The sequence below is a fragment of the Chrysemys picta genome, chromosome 8 (genome assembly GCF_011386835.1).
Source record: "Chrysemys picta bellii isolate R12L10 chromosome 8, ASM1138683v2, whole genome shotgun sequence".
Lineage (NCBI taxonomy): Eukaryota > Metazoa > Chordata > Testudines > Emydidae > Chrysemys > Chrysemys picta.
In genome coordinates this window covers 11,590,463-11,612,247 of record NC_088798.1, presented here as the reverse complement: position 1 = coordinate 11,612,247, position 21,785 = coordinate 11,590,463, and the positions used below count along the sequence as shown (strand labels likewise).

Sequence of the window (21,785 nt, the reverse complement as noted above, 5' to 3'; positions counted from 1 at the left end):
AGAATATGTCACGTCCTCTCACAAGGCCTGTCCTTTTCACAGTCTCATGTCTGTGCTTAGATTGTGTGAGTGACCTCTCCCCCTATTTTAGCCCATTTCATACAGTTTTCAGTTCTTTGTTCTCAGAATCTCTTTCACCAGGTCACATGCGTTTTGTTTTCATCGTACTCAGGAATAGTTCATATTCCTCACTGACTCTTTTTACAGACTTCAACATTTGTTGCATTGCAAAAAGAGTTTCAAAAAGTGAAATTCACCTCATTTTCCACACCCCAGTATCTCTGAAACTCTGTCAGTTCACCACAAATTTTACCAAACAGTTCTTGTCTGGCTGTAAGTTACACATATAATTTCAAGCAAAATGGATTTTTTTTTTTTTTTTTTTTTTGAGAAACAGGAGGCAAAATCAATTGAGCTTATTATCGAGACGCTAGTAACAGCCTTCATCAGGGAGTCACTACTGCAGCTGTATGATGGAGTGTCTTTTTTATTAATGATGGATATTGTCGATTTCACATTTTGTTTTGCATCAAATTAATATTTGAAAATCCACAGTAATTACGCTATAGATTCCTGCCTTATGGAAAAGTTATTATACAAAAGACTCGCTTTACCCACATTGAAACACTGCAGCTGTTAAGCAGTACCCAGTGACCTTACACGAATATAGGAAATAAAAGAGAATGCCATATACAAATGAAACCAAATATGGAATATACAGAGACAGAATTCATATAAATGGCTAGGAATTTTTACCAGGACATTAGTGTAACTATTCTCTGCTCTTACAAAAAGTGCCATAGAATTGACCATACAAAGGCTTCAGTTTTACATCTTATCCAAAAGATGGCACCTCCAACATCCTAGTGCCTATTAGCGTCCTATTGGCTGAATAGTGACTGAGAGAAAAGGGTGTCAATACTGAGTCACTAAGCATACGACTTCATCGCTTTTAAAACCTGTAGCAGTGAGTCTCAAAGCACAGGTCTACAGACTCGGGCTTGTGCTACGGCACTAAAAACAGCTAGTAGACGTTGCAATTTGGGCTGGAGCTTGGGTACTGAAGCCCAGGGAAGGGGGTGGGTTTCGGAGCCCAAGGTCCAGGCAGAGCTGCAACACTCCTGCCAATCAAAGATTTTCAAGATTTCTACTGGGATCACTTCATATTTAAAAAAGATTTTGCATCTGAGACTACAACACTTATTTCTTTCCACTGAAAAAAAATTGAATCTAATATTGTTTTTTCTCCCTTTTGTACAAAAAAATCTCCTAATAGGGCAGGTAGCAAAATTAGAGAACGTAAACAAATTGCTCAAGTCAAAGGAGAAATAAATACCATGGTGGATATTTAATTACTGTTTAATGTTATTTCTTTTGAAATACTTGGGAAGCACTTCTTGGCATACGCGCAATATGCCTCAGGTGGCACGTGACCAGGATTCATCACCGAATTTGGTCTGCTGGTTGGATTGTTAGCTGGGTCGGGTACTAATGGGGAGTGCGACATGAACGCTGATCCATGACCCTTGGGAAGCTCTGAGATGCTGTAGTAATGGGGGTTGCCTAAGTATCCAGACAGACTTGGGAAGGATGATGTGAATCTAAATTGCCTTTCACTTATTCCTCCCACCTTATCTCTCCATGTGCTGTGTATAGTAATTCATAATGCAACTCTTTTCTTGCTCTAGGGGGTACTTTATATTAGTGTAAAGCCATGCAAAAGGTCATAATGTGGTTGGCTCCTGTGTGGGCATAGAAAGAGTACAAGGAGGTGCTCTCCCCCTATTTCAGCCCTGTGCAAGAGCAAGCCACAGTGTGGCTGGAGACTGCAGGCTTTGCTTCTTCCTAGCACACCCCATAAAATCTAGCTCTCTGAAAGTCGCTAGGGAGGGGCAAGGTAGGTTGAAGGTGAGACAATAAGTCCCTCTCTCCTTTCCTTAAAAGCCAGTGGAGCCAGATGGGTCTGGAAGGGGGAGTACTCTGTCTATGGGGGTGCCACTATAGTGCCAATGTTCACTGCCTAGGCAGAGTTCTGGCTGAGGCCTGTGGAAAATGAGTCAGTGGTACCAGTCCAGTCCATTGTAACCCGATGACCACATCACATGAACCACCACTGTAACGGTCACCACTGTTGCCACTGGAGCTTTGTCTGCACAAGCACAGTTTATGCCCATTGTCAGCACTGATGCAGCTACATGCTTCTGGGCCAGGGTTAAAGATGTGCCAGTGAAGCCCTCCCTGTTCAAGGCTGAGACACAAGGGTGGAGTGGTAGGTGTCTGCTGCCCATGCTGTACCTGTTCAGTGAACAAAGGACTTCAGTCTCTAGTGCTGGTCCTATTCAGCATCTGGCATCAGCACTGAATTCTCATTATAAAAACAAAATAAAATAATCATAAGCTTGTGAATTAGTAGCTAGGAAATCATAAGCTTCATTGCAGACGTCCTCGGGAGAGGCATGAAAGCAAAATTGCTTTTATTCTTTTCTGTCTGAGATTTTCGATGCATTTTATATTTTAGTGGGGTTTGTGTGTACAGGGGAGGAGGAGCTTCTATATTAATTTGCATTGTCTGTAGGTGACTGACCCCCACTTTCTATGGATACATGTGGCCATCTCTAATTTGCACACTTGGCAAATTTCAAAAGGGAGACAGGCAACACATACAAACATAAGAAGGGGCAGAGGTGGGGGTAATGAAAACAAGGAAGAAAGATGTGCTCATTACAGCTCAGGGAAGGAAATTAATTCACAGTTGGAGTGTGTAAATTGCTGTAATCCTGCCAAAATATTAGGGATCAAGAGCTTATGCAAACTTTGCTTATTTATTTTTTTCTGAGGTTGCTTTTCTAACATTTATTTTGATGTATTTCCTCAGCTCAGCCTTGATCTGTTACGTTATCTGCATGTAGTCACTGCAGCTCTCATGTTTATCATCTCTCTTCAATCAGATCAGTAAGGCTATAGCTGTGTTACCTCAAATTAATACTCCACAATGCCATAACATTACCCATTTGAAATGGCTGCTAGATTACAGAGATGAAGACCGATCGATCAGATTAATAGATCATTTTGTTTTCAGTTATACAAGTGCCAATTAATCAGAATAGCTAAATAAGCACAATTAGATCTTTGGAGAAAGGCAGGTGCCGTGTAAATGTTTGTGAGAGGAAAACAGACATATAAGTAGAGATTGCGCCTAGTTTTTTCTTTTAATGAACTCCAACTCTGCCATGCAATTACTTTTAGATGCAGTTCCTAGTGCTTAGACATCTCTCCACCTGAGTGTGCTAACAAATCAGATAGTTAGGTGACCAAATGCTGTAATTTTCAGATGCACTTAATTGCAGCTATAAAATTGCATCCAGATAATTGAAGGTGGAATTGAGATTCCTTTAAAAATCTGCTTCATCGCATCCATAGAAGAGCTTATGGTCTGTGCTCAAGAGTATCCTTCTCCTCTGACTGTTTTTGGAATCTGAATCTTTTTCTTATTGGTAAGACATCTCTACCCCATTCTACCACCAACCCCCTAACAAGCAATTTAATTTGGTGCTTCTAGAAATTTGTAATTTTAGTGCACTAGTGATTTCATACCACGGGATTTAAAAATACAAGCATAGGATTTGCCACACTGAATCAAAAAATGGATCCACCAAATTCTGTCTCCATTGGTGGCCGGTGTGAGATGCTACCAAGGAAGGCAAACACCTCTACTCCCTCAAATGGGCTTGTTCTTTGGCATTTAGGTAGTGGGAGCCAAAATAATGCCCAGACAGGTCGAAAGAAGTTGGGTTTGCTGGGACTGATCCAGGGAGGGTTGGGTTTCTTAGGTTTTACTTTAGGACATATCAAAATAGATTCAATAGGTAGAACACTAGAACCTTAGGGAGTTAGAAACTTCAGCTATGCTCTTTGCCCATACAGCCTGGTAAATTCATGATTCAGGTAGTGTATATGCTAATAATTCCATTGCAAGCAGTCAGTGCTTATCTTCCTAGGTGAAAAAACCAGAATCTTTCTGTATAACACTGTTAGAGTATGTCTACACTTAGAGCTGGGGGGGTGATTCCCAGCTCATGCATATACACTCACACTAGCTCTTGTCACACTAGTGTGCTTAAAAATAGTAGCATAGCTGTAATAATGCAAGCCGCAGCATGGGATAGCTGTGCTGAGTATGTACCCACACGGTTCAGGCAGCTGCACTACGATTTTTAGTGCACTCGCTAGATGAGAGCTAGTGACAATGTCTGCGTGAGCTGGGAATCACACCCCTAGCTCATAGTATAGACGTGGCCTTATTAGATCATTCTCCCTGTACTCTTGCCACACCCTCAAAGCTGGTACGTAACCCCACGTAGTCGAGATTCTGTTGTCTTTCAGATGCACTTCCCATGTTGTGTCTCAGCTACCAGTGTTATTTCAGCAGTGTGGTTTATCACAGGAGCTGTGCAGAAGAGGCAATAAGTACTTTTGCTCTTGAAGACAAAAGCCTCCTGAGTGCAATTAAAAGAAGCATTTTTCAAGACAGATTATTTAATCTAATATAATTTATAAAAGCCATAATTTTCCATTGGATCTTTGAAGCTGAACTGATTTTTTTTCCTTAACAACCGAGTAAATTAGGTACCAATTAAAAGTATTTATAGGGGACTCTTGCCAGTGGCTGTGTTTTTCTTTTTGCAGTAAGAGTGACCATTGTTGGGACATCTGAAAGTTTAATTTGAGCAGACTCCTGGCTCAGCAGTAAATCAGGCATGCAAAGGAAAAATGTCTGTTCTCCTCCATAGCTCAAAAAGTCTCATTTGTATGTAAATGCAGAATGGTGACTTCCAGGGAAAATAGTCAGTACGTTGTGAAGGGATTTATCGGCATGATTCAGCAGCTAATTCCTGCACAACTCACTGACTATTTACCCTGTGTGTCCCACTTAATATGTCCAAAACAAGACACTGTGAAATTCTGAAATTTGCTTAGTTTTGGGGGTGAATTTGGTGAGTCAGGACTTGAGCTCAGTATAGTGCCATCAGGAGCTATGCAAGACAGTGTCACATAATTCTGCCATGTATCTCCATCCTAGACTGTAATATCTCTGCTGTTCCATTGCTTGTCTCCCAGCACAGCTCAGACAGTGCTCTTCAGTATTGGCTTGCAACACCTTTGTTGTTCTGGTGCTGGGACCACACACAGAATTGCCAGTGGTCCTTGTTCCTGATCTTCAGTTCCCGTACACTTCTGTCCAAAGCTCCCCATGCAGTTCTGCCAGTGCTTCTCAGTCTTGACCTTCAGCCCTTCAACTATTCCATTCCTGGGCTCCACGCACAGTTGTGTTAATGATAGCCTATCACAACTCTGGTATTTCGGCCCTGGATGGACTCCACACACACACAGCCAATGCATGTCATTACTGACTTGGAACAACCCAGCTGTTCCTGGTCTGGACACCACACAGCCTAGCTAACGTCCTTCACTCCTAGCCTGCTCCAGTGTTGGGTTTCTCCTGAGCAGAGACTGCCCAAGGCTGTGTGGTGGGTTTGTGACATGGACGCAATGTCCACTTGGGGACTAGGTTGAAGATCTCCCAACTCACCTGTTTGTTTTTACTCCAAAGTCTGTTCTTCCAGTGAGTTCCAGTGCAGTAACAAGACCTGCATAGCCATGATCTTTGTGTGTGATGGTGACAACGACTGTGGCGATGGCAGTGACGAGAGGAAGTGCTCGCCCCTCACCTGCAACCCTAACGAGTTCCAGTGCAACAACAGCGTGTGCATCCCTGAGCCCTGGGTCTGTGACAACCAGCCCGACTGTGAAGACCACTCAGATGAATCGATGGAGAAGTGTGGCTACAAAGTCAAGCCTCAGGTGCTGAACACCTGTGCAGCCCACGAATTCAGGTGTGGCAATGGGGAGTGCATCCACTTGAACTGGAAGTGCGATGGTGACGAGGACTGCAAAGACAAGTCAGACGAGCAGGATTGTCGTAAGTATCTGCAGGGGCTAAGCAGCGTTGGGGGTAAGGGATGTCTGCTGGGTAAAGATTTCCTTGAGGAGAGAGTATTTTTGGGTGCCCCTAAAGGCCACATTTCAGCCAAGACCTCTAATGACAGGTTTGCTGCAACAAATTTGTGCCTTCAAACTGGGTATTTGTGTCTGCAGACTGTGTAGCTGAGTGCCCAATTACCAAAATAACCTGCACAAACGAGTCGGAGCACAGAACTCTGTGGCTGCAAATAATGGTGCATTCAGTGAGAAGTCAGAAGCTGATTTGAGGCTCAGAGAGTTAAACAGCAGCTCCTGTAGTGACTTAAATGTGAGCCTCTCTGACAGGAGTGGGGAGGAGAAAGCCAGCTTTCCAGGAGCTCCAGGGGCAATGTTCCTCACTGAGTCACAATCCCTTTCAGAGGCAGGGCGGCTCCACCCTGCCCCTTGTTCAGTGCTAGAACCTTCGTGACACAGTCTGGCCCATAGCTTCTTAAAGAGAGATGAAAGCATTTAGGGTTGGGGGGAAATTAATTGTTCTAAAAGAATAATACAGGACTGGAAAGCAGATAGAAAATGTGGGGTGGGGTGGCGTGGCGTGGCGTGTGGTGGGGTGGTGTGGAGAGGGGAGGGAAAGATTCATAGATTCCAAGGTCAGAAAGGACATCTAGTCTGGCCTCCTGCATAACACAGGCCATAGAACTTCCCCAAAATAATTCTGGGGAATTATTATCTAGTTTGAACTAGAACATATCTTTAAAAAAATCCAGTCTTGATTTAAAAATTGCCAGTGATGGAGAATCCTCCATGACCCATGGTAAATTGTTCCAAAGGTTAATTACCCTGTTAAAAATTTACACCTTATTTCCAGTCTGAATTTGTCTAGCTTCAGCTTCCAACAATTGGATCGTGTTATACCTTTACCTGCTAGGCTGAAGAGTCTATTATCAAATATTTATGTCTCATGTAGGCACTTATAGACTGCAATCAGTTTACCCCTTATCCGGCTCTTTGGTAGAGGAGTGGGTTGTGGGGGCCTAGCTGAGGAGGAATTGGTAGCAAGTGACTGAGGAGATCTGTTTCAGTTGGAAATCAGAGCTAGGGAATGGGAACACGTTTGAAAACCCCTAGATCGCCTCAGGAGATCACAGCTCACAGGTTGGAAACATCTATGTTAAAGCAAAAAAAAAAAAAAAAAGTAGTTTTCTGCTTATGAATCCAGAACATATTGAACCAGACAGTCAATAAAGGGATCTCTGAAGAAGCCAGTTCAAAATGCACTTTGCTCTCAAACCTAAGCCCTTTCAGTATAAGAGTTTGGCTTGTTAAAGGCACAGAGATCATAAATAATGGATTTCTCTTCAGTTAGCTTTGTGTATTTAACACGTTGTTGCTGTGTATTGAATGTTTTATCCATTTTCAGACACTAAACTGCTCAAACTGGTCACTTACCCAGAGACACCAAGAGGGAAATGGAGAAAATGTTTCGTTGAAATATTCATCATGACAAGATTGAGATGAAATAAAATATTTACACAGCTACATACATACATACAGCACTGCTGAAAGGGGGGGAGGAGGGCCACCACCAACTGCAGGGACTGAACATTTTAACCAAGGACCCAGGAAAACCTCCTGCTCTTAGAATCAGAGCCATAGGGTTTTTACTGTCCACATAGACATTTCACCCAGCAGGGCAGAAAAATCCAGCCTCCGAGGCTAGTAGGGCAGTCCCAGTTTGGGAAGGGCCTGAACAAGAAGGCAGTTAGGCTTTCTGTGAAGCAGAGATACAGGCAGGGAGCAAATGCTGTAGCTCCTTTAACAGGACAAGGAGAAAGTGGAAGCCCCAGTCACCACTAGTTGTATTTCAGGAGGGTCGGGGAAAATGCAAAGTAGCCTCTGAGCTGCTCTTTAAGAGTAGGGACAGGAGAAAAATGAGTAGCTGGCCAAAGAGCAGGAGAAAGAGCTGGTATACAGAAAATCAAAGGGGGTGTGGACAGCAGCAGGATAGGAGTCCCAGGGGGGCTCAGGATTTACTTCTGGGGCAATTCTGCGCCACTGCGCAATGCAGAATTTTGCAGAAATGAACATTGTGCACGCAGAATTTCTTTTCCCCCACAGAAATGGGCTGCAGTGCTGCTGGCCAGCACTAGGGGCCGCTGGACCCAACAGAGCCCAGCTCGCACATAGAAGACACGGCTGGGGGAAAGGGGAGGGAGCTAGAGGGTTCCAAGCAGCTGCAGTTTCCAGCATGCCCTGAGGGAAGGAGAGGGCGGTGCACAGGAAACTCTGTGCAAGCCTGGGACCCAGCATCAGGCTGTTTCTCCCTCTGGATCCCTGGGCTCTGGGGAGGAGAGGGGGCGGGTGTCTGGGCTGGGGGGGGGAGGGGGTGTCTGGGCCGGGGGCGCCATGACTGGGCTCTGGGGGAGAGGCGTGTGGTATCTGGGCCAGGGGGTGCCGCGGCTGAGCTGGGGGGGAGGGAGTGCGGGTATCTGGCCTGGGGGGGGGGGGCCTGCAGCTGGGCTCGGGGGTGGGAGTGTGTTTGGCCCCCGGCTGGGCTTGTGGAGGGGAGGGGAACAGAGAACAGGAACTGGGTTGTCATAGGGGTTTCTTTAACTCTCTATTCCTGGGGGATTTTTTTATGTGTGTTTGTATTGTTACAAACATACTTGCTGACGGGTATTTTGAAATAAATTACCAAAATAATTGAAACTGGTGTAATTATGTAGTGTTATTTTGACAAATAAAATTTGCAGAATTTTGCTGAATTTTTAATTTTTGGTGCAGAATTTTTAATTTTTTGGCTCAGAATGGCCCCCCGGGGCAAGGACCGATGCTCAGCTTCAGGGAGGATTGATTTTGTCGAGAGGGGGAGCGCTGATTGCCTGGATATGAGGGGGATAACAGTGTGATTGGTGGAGAGCAATATGATGGAATAGATCTGTTTGAGCCACAGAGCTGGTCCTTCACTTTCAGGAATGTGGGCCTCAGTGGCTGCAGCTGAAGGTGAACTCCCTCAGTCAGCACTAGCAGTAGATCTGTTATCCTCTCTGTGGGACAGCCACTAGAGGGCAACATCAATGAGCTACATAAAGCCAGGGTGTTACAGAATTTTTAATCCCTTTCCCACCCACTCCCGCTATTGTGGCAGGCGGGTCCTGTGGGACCCGTGGGATCCCAGTTCCAGGCAGGACTCTATGTCTCCTGTTATGGGGGGGGGGTATTAACACGTGAAAGAAAAGTGAGTTTCCAGAATAAAATCTCTGTTTTTGAGAAGCCCTGTTGGCAACTTCAATTTGAATTCACTTTCACAAAGGCCAGTTTGACCTGTCACAGTACAAAGAAAGCACGACCCAGTGTAGGTTGGGAATGTTTGTCACTCCAGTCAAACTAATCTAGTGTATGTGGTAGCTGGGTCACTGTAGTTTGGATTTTTAAAGCAAGTGCTTTTCTTTTTACTACCAGGTAATTATTCTCCTAGTTGTATTTTCACAGCACTGATACCCCTGGGCAGGTTATAGTATCTCAGGTGTAAATTCCCTGCTAGTAACCAAGGGGGGTTATCCTGGGGCCCTTTGCTGTGTTAGTGCACATTTGATTCTGATACCTTCTGTGCACAATTATTTGTAGCACCTAGGAGCTCTAGTCATGGACTAGGACCCCATTGTGCGAGGCGCTGTACAAACCCAGAACAAAATGATAGTCCCCACCCCAAAGAACTTACAATGTAAGTAAATGAACTCAGACCTTGAGGTACGTTCCCTGGAATGGCATTGGCATTTGAGGGTGGACTATTTACACACAAGCTTCAATCCAGTAGGGGGGAAATGAGCTCCCCTCTCTCCTTCTCCACATCCAACGGGCCTAGGTGGGTGCAGTAGGAGACATGTCACGGAAGCATTTGCCAGTTGAAATGTGACAATGCCATTTTGAGCCCCAGTTGTTTTTAGAAGGGAGTCTAAGTCAGGTCACTTACAAGTCACATTCATCTCGCCTTTGCTGCATGGCTGGCAGGACTGGGACTACATTAGAGGCGAGAGAGTACTTTGTTACTCAGGGACATCCCCTGGGCCTGATCCAGCATGGGCACAGATGGCTTCCAAAGGCTATCCACTGAGCTCCAGCCATCACAATAGGAAGCCTTGAAGAAATGTGGTGTAAAGCAGGGGGCAGTCATAATATTTCACAATTATACAGAAAACTTTTCAAAATATCTCCCCACAACATCATAGTGCAACTTCCTCTGGGGGAATGATGACTGCCAGCTAGTGCATAGCTGCACAGTAGTGAAGGAAAGAAGAAATTTGGCCAAGGAGATGGGCAAACTCCCAGTTCTTTGGAAAGTGCCTTGGAACCTTTAACATTCATGTTCAGAAGGCAGGAATTTTAGTGTACAAGGTCTCCTGCGGTCAATCCATATACAGCAAATTGCATGATGTTCAGTTTACCTACCAGAAAGGGATGAACAGCAGAGCTGCCACCGCTGGGTTTGGTCCTGTGGCTCCAGGAAACACAGGGACTGTTACACCATCCTTTCTGTGGAGGGCTCCTTGACACATGCAGGTCCTGATTCTCCTCTCACTTGTAGCGATGTAAATAACTACAATTATTTGTAGTAACTCCATTGACGTAAGTGAAGTTCTGCTCAGGTAAAACCAGTGTGAATAACAGTATAATTAGTCCGCTAGAACTGTATGTAGTGGGAAAGGAGACCCTTAATGCACCAGAGAAGAGGGGATCTGTTGCTCTGGGTGTGGGTATCTGTGTGTTTAACTGATCATTCCTAGATTAAACCAGTGTGGCTCCTAACCATAAAAAAGCTGCACCCAGGGGGTGACGGTAGCTGGTGCGTGTTCTGAAGCACACACCTCAAATATAAACATGCCATCTATTACACAGCTTGAAAAGTGACGGTGGAGAACTAAACAGTTTGTCGATGCCCTTGTAAAACAAAAGGATCTGAGTTTGCTAAACAAACAATTGTGGAAACAAAGACTCAGATATTCAGCTGTTGTAAATCACTTTAGTGGAGCTACTGATTTACACCCATTGGGGATCCGGCCCAGACAGCTGAGGTTTTCTTCTCTCTCTGAACTTTCTAAGTCTTTTTTTTATTAAAGACACAGAAGAAGTTACAAATATATGACATGGCATCCATCATCTGGTGCTTTGATACCTCTACAATAGGTATATTAAAAATACCATAGATTTGATCTGATTAGATTAAGTTCAGGACTGAAGATGTCAATTTTGCACATGGAGCTAATGGGTTTTTTGTATTATACATAATAGAGGGATATTAACCACTTAAAAAAATCTGCCTTGAGGCCAGCATCAATCATTTGTTGTCATAACCATTTTGGATGAATGAAAGAGTAGGCTACCCACTGAGGGCGACAACTAGTGAAAATGCTTTGGCAGAGAGAGAGAGAGAAAATAAATAGGATAGAATGGGCTGGCTCAAGGACTTTGTCTGTGGCAGTTGTTTTTTTCCTGAATTCATATAAATACACTCAAAATGTATTTTTCTAATATAATCTATAGTTTGGATTTATCAGCCTCACAATCCAGACCTGTTATCTTAAAAGTTCTCCTTTGAAATATAGGTTGCTCATACAGAAGGGGAATATTGGACAGTGCTTAGAACAAATAACTAGGAATCAGGGCTCTTGAGAGCTAATCCTGACTCTACAACTCTCTTTTCATGTCACTTCCAACTCTATGCCTCAGTCCCTCCATCCACAAAATAGGACTTATCTTGAGGCTTAGTTAATGTCTGAAAAGTGCTTTGAGAAACGCACGTGAAAATTGCCATAAAACTGCAAAGTGACTTTATTTTTAAAAGGTAATAAATGCCTCAGATGGAAGTTGTTTGGTGCAAATCCCCATGTGCGTCGTTAAAGACACGGGGGTAATTGGCAAGGCAAATACCAGCTTTGAGCCTGGAATGTGCATGTTGAATTTGAGCAGCTTGTCTTTTTGTCCAGAATTTGCAAATGTAAAGCATAGTTGTGTTATGTGTAGCAGTTAATTTAACAGGTTCTTGCTTTGTTTCTGTTTTGTGGAACTGAAGAGGAGCTATAAAAGTGCTGAGATTCCATTGATTTAAGCCTCCGAAATAGCCCTGCAATTTTCTGAACAGCTGGTGCATATAAACAAAGCTCTGCAAAAACACAGCCCTCCTCGCTAACACAGGATATCCTGTTGCTGTGGGAATGCCCCTGATTGGTGGCCCGTTGTATTCACTCAGCCAATTATATTGAAATGGAATTATGTCCCAGTTTCGTTATAAAAAGGCTTGTGGCCAATCTTCCACTGCCTCCCACACCCCTTGCCTGCCTACCAGGTCCAGGATAGCTTTTGCCACAACATTGCAGGTACGATGCTGTTGTACTTATAAGAACATTGTACAGATACATTTTTTTAAATTGTTCCCCTTGTCACACTTAGATGATTAAGAGTGAAAGAATTTTTAAAAATTGACCGTTCTTTTCACCTCCGGTAAGGTTTTAGGGGACTACCTGGTCCTTGGTGACCAAGGAGTTAAATTTAGCTCAGCTGCTCATTCCGCTTACCCAGATGTTCAGGGACAGAGCAATACATTGACTACTAGAGAGACAGTGGGGGATATGGCTCACGGGAAGGTTAGGCTCCACACCATGTTTATAGGAACTGTGTTGAACCCCAGGCTGGGGAGTTTTATGGTTCCTTTTATGCTGATGTTAACTTCTTTGGCTTTTGTATTACAAACCTTAGCCAAAATTGTCAGAAGAGTTGGATGCCAAATGTGAGGCCCTCAGTGGCCATATTTCGGAGGCGCTAAGCACGTGCAGTTCCCAGTGGGTCAGTTGGAGGTACAGGTGATCAGCACCTGTGAAAATCAGAACACTTTTCAAACTTCTGGTTAATTAATCTGCTCACTGTACTTTTCAAACTGCAAAAGTATTTTTTTCCATAAGTCTTTGCACCATCTGGCATCGGTCTCTATGCATGTTGCTGTCCATTCAGCTTGGATAAAGATACTAAACTGGTGTTAACAATTTTCCCCTCAAATTCTCCTGCAGCTGTACAATATTGGGTTTGGGTTTCCTACAAATTGATTTCATTTTTTTTTAATGGAAACATTTCTCTTTATAGTAAGTTTGGTTTAAATTATTTTTTTTAATTAAACCTAAATTTGGGAGTCTTATTATTGTTACTAATATTACTAATATTACTACTAATAATAAATAAATATATTCAAGGTACATAGAGCCTTTCATCTTGAGAGTCCCAAATTACTTGATAAACTTCAGGCCTTCTCTAGTTGAACTGAGTGACAAAAAAATCACACTAACTCGAATAAGTGTAGGATTGGGTTGGGTAATTGCTTCACTGCTGAGTTAGAGGAAAGAGTGCCACCTATAAGGAAGAAAATGAAACTGATGATCCAGTAGGTCCATAGATGTTGCTTTTGAGGTCTCCCGTCCACTTACCTGTCTCACAGTTACTTAGTTTCTGGAATTTGATGGTGACAATGCTGTGGCTCCTAGGACACAGTTTATTACTTGGGAAAGCTTTTTGCCTTAGGGTTTTTTGCAAAAGGTTTATCTTTGTGCATTTATGGGGTGGATTTGACTTCTTTCTGGGGCAGGAGGGGACAGAGCCACCTCACAGCCTTTATTTTGTCACATTGTATTTATAAATTCTGGGTTTCTCCCATGCCTCCACAGGTGCTGCAGTTGTCATTGCTATATAAAATGTCATGCAGCAATTCTGTACATGATAGAGTTCAGTCAACTGAAGTCATCCTAAATCTGTATTTTGCATCCTGTATGATGCTGTGAAGAATAATACTGTGCCATGGCTTGCACTTTATGATTCTTACTGCTAGTTCACTTAATGTCTCTTCGCTCTTTTTGGGGTATCTAAAAAAAATGGCTACTTACCTCTCGTAACTGTTGTTCTTCGAGATGTGTTGCTCATATCCATTCCAATTAGGTGTGTGTGAGCTGTGTGCACAATTGTCGGAAGGTTTTTCCTCTAGCGGTACCCGTCGGGTTGGCTGTGGAGCCCACTGGAGTGGCGCCTTTATGGCAGTGTATATAGGTCCTTGCCGACCCGCCGCCTGCTCAGTTCCTTCTTGCCGGAATACTCCAACAAAGGGGAGGCGAGCGGGATTTGGAATGGACACGAACAACACATCTCGAAGAACAACAGTTACAAGAGGCAGGTAACCGTTTTTTCTTCTTCGAGTGCTTGCTCATGTCCATTCCAATCAGGTGACTCCCAAGCCGTACTCAAGTCGGAGATCATCTGGTCGCAGATTGCAGTACTGCCCTGCCAAACGCTGTGTCATCTCTGGACTGTTGCAAAATTGCGTAATGCGAGGTGAAGGTATGGTTAGAGGGCCATTTGGCTGCCCTGCATATATCCTGAATGGGCATTTGAGCTAGGAAAGCGGCAGATGACGCTTGAGCTCTTGTAGAGTGCACCGTCAATGTTGGGGCCGGAATCTTGGCCAAGTCATAGCAAGTCCTGATGCACGACGTGATCCAGGATGATATACGTTGGAAGGAGATGAGAAGCCCTTTCATCCTCTCTGCAACAGTGATGAAGAGCTGTGGGGACTTCCGAAATGGCTTTGTGCGTGCGATATAGAAAGCCAGGACGTCCAATGAATGAAGCATGCAATCTCTGTTATTGGCATGCGGCTTGGGAAAAAACACAGGTAAGAAAATGTCCTGATTTCTAGGGAATTGAGAGACTGCTTTAGGGAGAAACGCAGGGTGTGGGCGTAGTTGCACCTTGTCTTTATAAAAGACAGTGTAAGGGGGTTCAGATGTCAGTGCCTTGAGTTCGGAGACCCTTCTGGCTGAAGTGATGGCCATGAGGAAAGCTACCTTCCAAGATAGGTAGAGCAAGGAACATGTTGCCATGGGCTCAAACGGGGGGACATAAGCCTGGCAAGGACTAGATTGAGGTCCCAAGGAGGAAGATGCTGCCTCACCTGAGGATACAGTCTATCCAGCCCCTTGAGGAAGCAGCCTACCATCAGGTTTCCAAAGACCAACCTACCCTTCACCCCTGGGTGAAAGGCAGAGACGGCGGCCAAGTGTACGCTGATCGAAGAGGTCGCCAACCCCTACCGTTTCAAGTCGAGCAGGTAGTCCAAAATAAACAGGATCAAGGCTTGTGGTGGAGGACTACCTTTCTGCATAGACCAAATCGAGAACCGCTTCCACTTGGCGAAGTAAGTGGCAAGAGCAGAGGGCTTCCTACTTCGGAGAAGGACCCCCTGAACTGAAGTTGAGACTGGTTTAACCATGAAGCTTCCACGCTGTGAGGTGGAGGGACTCCAGGGTCGGATGTCGTATCCTGCCGTGGTCTTGTGTGATGAGGTCTGGGAACAAGGGAAGGGCTACAGGCCTGTCCACTGATGGGTCCAACAGCGTGGTGAACCAGTGTTGGCGGGGCCACGCTGGTGCTATGAGGATCAATGAGGCCCTATCCAGGCGGACTTTGAGGAGAACCCTGTGTATGAGAGGGAAGGGTGGAAACGCATAGAGCAGATGATTCGCCCATGACAGGTGAAACACATCCGCGATAGAACCTGGGCTGTGGTTCAGGAAGGAGCAGAAGCACTGACACTTCCTGTTGCTCCATGTTGCGAATAGGTCCCAGTGGGGAAAGCCCCACCTCTGGAAGATGTCCAGAAGTACGCGTCCTTCAAGTTGAGGGCGCCGTACCAGTCCCCTGGATCCCGGGAAAGAATGGTGGAGGCCAGGGAGACCATGCAAAACTTCGCTTTCTTTATGAATATGTTGAGGTCTCACAGATCTAGAATAGGTCTGAGCCCACCCTTGGCCTTGGGGATGAGGAAGTATTGGGAGTAGAACCCTTTTCCCCTGAACTCCTGAGGAACCTCCTCTATCGTCCCGAGAGCGAGGAGTGATTTCACCTCCTGTAAAGGAAGTTGCTCGTGAGAGGGGTCCCTGAAGAGGGACAGGGAAGGGAGGGCAGGAGGGAACAGAATTGGATATACTATCCCATCTCTACCATACTTAGTACCCAGCGATCTGAGGTAATCTGGGCCCAGGCACAGTAGAAGTGGGACAGATGGTTCGCAAAGGGGGAGATGGACTGGGGCTTGTCCTCCGGCGCACCTTCAAAAATTAGGCTTAGGGCCAGGAGGCTGTTTGGACAAACCGTGGCCCTGGTCAGAGGAGGATCTCTATGGCCTCCTCCTGTTGTTCCTGCCCCTCCTTCTATTGAAGTCCTGCCTCGTGCTCCCCGAGTAGCAGCATGGTGGAGGCTGGGGCTTGAAGGGCTTCCTCTGCGGAGCAAGGGTGTGGATTCCCAGGGCGATGATGGGGGGCGGTGCCGCCATCGGTGCCGTCGTTGTCGGAGCCGTTGATGTCGGCGCCATGATAGGTGGCGGTGCCGGGGCACATGCCAGTGGGCCTGGGGATTGAGCCATCATGGCGCTCAGATCCCATGCGGCTTCAGATGTGTCCGGTGTGGTGGGAGGATCGAGGTCTTCTCCCTCCAAGTGCTCCGGCACCAGAGAGCCCACCCGCACCGGACTCGACGGCCCCCCTGTCACGGCCGGACGCGACGGCTGCAGGACTTGCAGGCCAGGTTTGGGGTGTCCCAACACAGGACACACCCCACTAGTGTGCCGTGCCGGCGAGCAGCCTTTGATCACCTTCTTCGTCTTATGCAGCACTGGCAATTGTGAATGGTGCCGTAAGGTGGAGCTGGGCCTCGGGGCTGGAGAGCGGTGCCGATGCTCCTTACCCGAGTCCTTCCTCAGTGCCGAAGGTTCTCGCGCCGGTGCGCTGCGCATCGATGCTGTGGGCGAAGTGCAGATTTCATTAGGAGGCGCTTCAGGCGAGAGTCTCTCTCCTTCTTTGTTCTGGGCTTAAAACCCCTGCAAATCTTGCACCTATCCGCCTGATGACCCTCCCCGAGGCACTTGAGGCAGGATTCGTGCAGATCGCCACCTGGCATAGGCTGCAGGCACTTCTCACAGGGCTTAAACCCTGGGACCGAGGCATGCCCCAATCCGGGGGAAAGGGAATCGGGGAAGATCTTCCAGCTAAGTACTATTCAACTAATTTAATTAACACTACTGGGTGACGATTTACAACTATTCGAAGAAAGACCTCTAAGTAGGCACTTGCAATACGCAAGACCGAGCTGCTCCAACAACCATCACTGGCGGTAAGAAGGAACTGAGCAGGCAGCGGGTCAACAAGGACCTGTATACACTGCCATAAAGGTGCCACCCCAGGGGGCTCCACAGCCGACCTGATGGGTACCGCTAGAGGAAAAACCTTCCGACAATCATGCATGCGGCACGTGCACACCTAATTGGAATGGACATGAGCAAGTACTCAAAGAAGAAGCCATAATTTCTATATTTAGAGACAGTTTGTGAAATTGTCAAGGAAATGCTACCATGTGGCTTTGGATTACACGAATTAGCATCAGCTCTGACCTCCTATAACTATTCACGGCAATGATTTTCTGTCATGTAAAACTCGGCTTCAGCCCCCAAAGGAGAAACACTGCAGTAAAGACTTTCAAATGTTTGGCTACTTAAATAGAATTTTGAGGAAACAGTGTGTAACATACCCAGGAAGCTGTAGATCTCCTTTGCAATCAAACTGGCGGTTGCTACCCGTGAGCATCTATAGAGCTTCTGTATTCATTGTTAAGGCTAAGATTTTGTCACGGATATTTTTAGTCTAACTTTTACTAAAAATATCTGGGACAAAATGGGGATCTGCGGGTCCCCACACCACCTGAAGTGGGGCAGCTGTGCAGGGGCTAGGAGCCAATTGCAGCAGCTGGGGATTGTAGGGTACACCTGCCATCTGCAGATTGGGGGGTCCCCTGCTGCTCATGGGGGTTCCCCCATACCTTCAGGGGCTGAAGGGTGCCACCAGCTCCTAGGTCAGCTGGGAGGTACCCTGACCACCCATAGCTCTGGGGGCCAACGGTGGCTGGGAGCTCAGGGTTTTTTTTTTTTTTGTTTTTGTTTTTTAAATTTGATATACCTATCTCATAGAACTGGAAGGGACCCTGAAAGGTCATTAAGTCCAGCCCCCTGCCTTCACTAGCAGGACCAAGTACTGATTTTTGCCCCAGATCCCTAAGTGGTCCCCTCAAGGATTGAACTCACAACCCTGGGTTTAGCAGGCCAATGCTCAAACCACTGAGCTATCCCTCCCTCCCACTGCCTGCAAGTTTGGGGGGTCCCCACCGCCTCTGGCAGCCCCTGCAGCTCCTGGCCCCCATGGGCAGCAGAGGACACAGCTGAAGTCACAGAGGTTGCTGGAAGTCACGGATTCCATGACTTTCGCGACCTCCGTGACTTAATCGTAGCCTTATTCATTGTCAATATAAATGAGAGTCCCAGCTATGGAGGCCGTTTGTTTAACATAACCTTGAGGAAGGCATTGCTTCAGATAGAGGCTCTGAGCTAGATTCACAAGGGGGACGTAGTTGTCTACCTGTCCCTTTAGGTGCCTGAGTTCAGCATTTTGGTGCCACTGGCATTCACAAAACCAGACTCAGCTGCTGCCTAATCATATAGGTGCCTGAAGTCCCCAGGGCACCTACATTTCTGCCAGTGGACATGCACACCGACACCTAAGTCCTGACACCACCAAGTAGCTTGGTGTTCTAGCTCATGCCCAGCTCTGGTGGGATTTTCAAATCAGTCATTCTCCCACCTGTCTTGCCTGCAGGGCCTCATCAGGACATGCTTCCCACATGTGGTACCACTGCCACAGAGGAGGCAGTGGTGTCAATCACCTTTTATGCACTACAGCCCAGCAGTCAGTTGCACTCATCTGGGATGTTGTGGGAGACCCAGGTTCATGTCCCTACCCTGCCTGATTTGAACCCTGGTTTCCCACATCCCAGGTGAGTGCCCTAATCCCTGGTCTTTTGAGCATAAGGGGGCCACCACCATTTCCTCCACCTCTTCCTGGGTTTTTTGCAAGAAAGGACTGATTTGCCTTAGGGCCTAACTCCTGGAAAGGGTTCAGAGCTGTGAATTCCAAGTGGATGGAGAGGCCTCCCTCTGGTGGAGTTAGGCACCTAATTCCCTTGGAGGGGGAGGGCTTAGACCCCACCCCTTCTTCCGCATTTCCTACTGGCTAGTTTTGGCAGCTCAGTGTGGTGGTTTCTGTGAATCCCTTTCTCAGGCACCTGACTCTCCCCCAGCATTGTGGAGGGACCCTGAGCACCTAACTCAGGGTTGTGAATTTCACTAAGCAGCGGGGTGCTCAAAAGTTCAGCATTGTAGCACCGAGTGTTGCCAAGCCCAAGTCCCCCTTGTGAATCTAGCCCTCTGTAACAGAGGGGTTTCTTAATGTTTCTGTTATGAAGACCTGTTTTGAGTCAGTAATAACCTGACCAGGAAAATTAACTCCGGGCTTGAAACATGGTCTGAGTCTGCCGAGACGTTTTCAGACTGTAACTTAGCACGGAGCCGGGCCCTCAGCTGAGCTCTTACAACTCCCTTTGGTCTTCAGTTCGACTTTTGAGTACTCAGCATCTCTGACACTCACCTCTCCAGTCCTAGATTGGTCCCTGGTATCACTGCATTGACTTTCATGGAGTTACACCAGGGATGAATTTGGCCCATCACCTCAGGCTGGACATGTTTCAAAACGTATTTTTAAAAAAAATCTTTTTTAAATCTAAAATAAATAAAAAGCTGAGGTGCGGTAGCCAGCGTCGGCACGCGGTCCTTCGTCTCCTTTGAATTGGAGTGCAGCAGTGGACCTCATGTGGGCTAAAGCTGAAAACCACTCAAACTTCTGTGAGCACAGAATTTGGCTGCCCACTTGCTTAACGTTGTTTCTGACAGGAAAACTCCATTGTCTGCACTGATTAGCTCTGGGCTGCTATTCGAGGTATTGGTTTTGCCCTATAAGGGCTGGTCCTGGCTAACCTTAGAGACCCCCTTCACTCCCCGTGCTCTGCCATAAGATCAACTGGAGCACCTCAGCTGCCGTGTTTAAACACCTGAGGGCTAAAGGCAGGACATTCTCAGTGACGAGCCCTCACCCCCTGTTGGTCTCACAGAGCCCAGGTTTGTTAACTCTTAAAGCTCCCTGCACAGAGAAAGAGTTACTGAGTTTCTGTTGAGCCCTTTAATATACACACTGAACTCTACATATAATTAGGGTGACCAGATGTCCCGTTTTTAAAGGGACAGTCCCGTTTTTTGGGACTTTTCTTATAGAGGTGCCTATTTCCCCACCACCACCCCCCCACCCTCCCCCCGTCCAGGAGCCCAGGGAGCATGTTAGGTACAGTTTAATAAGCCAAATGAAGAGTCGCTTGTATGCGGTTAAAGACTATTGTATGAAGCCATTTAAAATCCATACTGGTTAACAGTTTGATGGTGTCATTTTAAAGCACTGGTGACCTGCCGCCCTGATGAGTTCCAGTGTGGGGACGGGACCTGTATCCATGGAGCAAAGCAGTGCAACAAGGTACACGACTGTCCTGACAACAGCGATGAGGCAGGCTGCATTAACGGTACGTATAGCCAATGCACCGTACACGCCAGTGTATGGTACAAGAAGTCCAGCTCAGTCAGCGCATCGTAGGCACTGGCGATTTAAAAGGCCTATTAGCTCCATCTCCCCAGGCCAATGCAGGGTTGTTCCTTATAGAGCATTTTAAAATATGCCAGTAATGGGGCTTCCCTAGGAACTTTTCCAAAGTCCTAATAGACCTCACTCTTCGGAAAAAAATAATAATCCTGCATGATGTTCAGTCCAAATATTCTTTTGCTTAACACCATCTCATTGCTGCTAATTTTAACCTCTTGAAGCTTGATGTTCAGTCTTCATTATCATGACCCTAATCTAATTTAGTCGCTTTCCTCTCTTGCCCAACACAACAGAGTCCACGTGTGAAAGCCCCAGGAAGTTTCAGTGTAAAAATGGAGAGTGCATTGATGGAGTCAAAGTGTGCGATTCACATAGAGACTGCAGGGACGGGTCTGACGAGCCTGTGAAAGAATGTGGTACAGTACACACCTCTTTCCTCTTATTGCTGCTGTGTTAACCTCTTCTCTCTCGGGTGCTCATGACTAGCAGAATAACAACATGTGGCTGCTAATGCCATTCCTGGCTGCGCTCTGTCTCTCTCTCTCTCTCTCTCTGCACACACTGTACCCATTGCACTGATAGAAATGGAAGCAGAATTGGGCTCTCTGGCTTTTTGAGGTCTTTGGGCGTGCACAGGTGTGACTGGAGGCTTGCTCCACTCTCCTCCACCAAGAAATGCACTTGATCTTCATGGAGGGATGTGTGATCTGAGCACAGGAGCAAGGAACTCATACATTCTAACCCCCCTGACACCAGATAATTACTGGTGTGTGGGTTAATTAGTGTTTGTAAAACGCTTTAAAGATAGAAAGTGCTTGCTGAGTATTATTGTGAGATAGGTGAGTTCTATGGGTGTTTCCCATTTCCAGTTTTTACATGTTCCATGTAATACATGCAGGGGACTGGACTAGATGACCTCTTGAGAGCCCTTCCAGTTCTATGATTCTGTGTTATTGAGGTTTTCATTAGGGATTACGGGCATGGTGTCAGATGAGCCTGATAAAAATTCCCTCTGTGTAAAATTACATTGGATTCCAAGTTAGTGAAAATCACAGATGCCATACAAGCACATCTCTGATAAGCACCTGTTTGCTGCATAGACATTGTTAGAAGGTCACGAGAATCCAAACCACACCACCAAAGAGCAGTTCCATTCTTCCTGGAGGACTCCTTGGTGCAGGAAAT

The 21,785-nt window shown here is 46.2% G+C and overlaps 1 protein-coding gene across 2 annotated transcripts in view; it reads left to right on the top strand.

Moving 5' to 3' along the window:
• Window positions 1-21,785, top strand: part of LRP8 (LDL receptor related protein 8) — a 258,479-nt gene that overhangs the window by 206,308 nt on the left and 30,386 nt on the right. Inside the window, exons 5-7 of one of the 2 annotated variants that reach the window (XM_008167917.4) lie at window positions 5,612-5,980; window positions 20,401-20,523; window positions 20,894-21,016. In XM_008167917.4, coding sequence (XP_008166139.2) covers window positions 5,612-5,980; window positions 20,401-20,523; window positions 20,894-21,016 — 615 coding nt within the window. The remainder of the gene's footprint in view (window positions 1-5,611; window positions 5,981-20,400; window positions 20,524-20,893; window positions 21,017-21,785) is intronic. The other variant, XM_008167918.4, reaches the window with a different exon arrangement.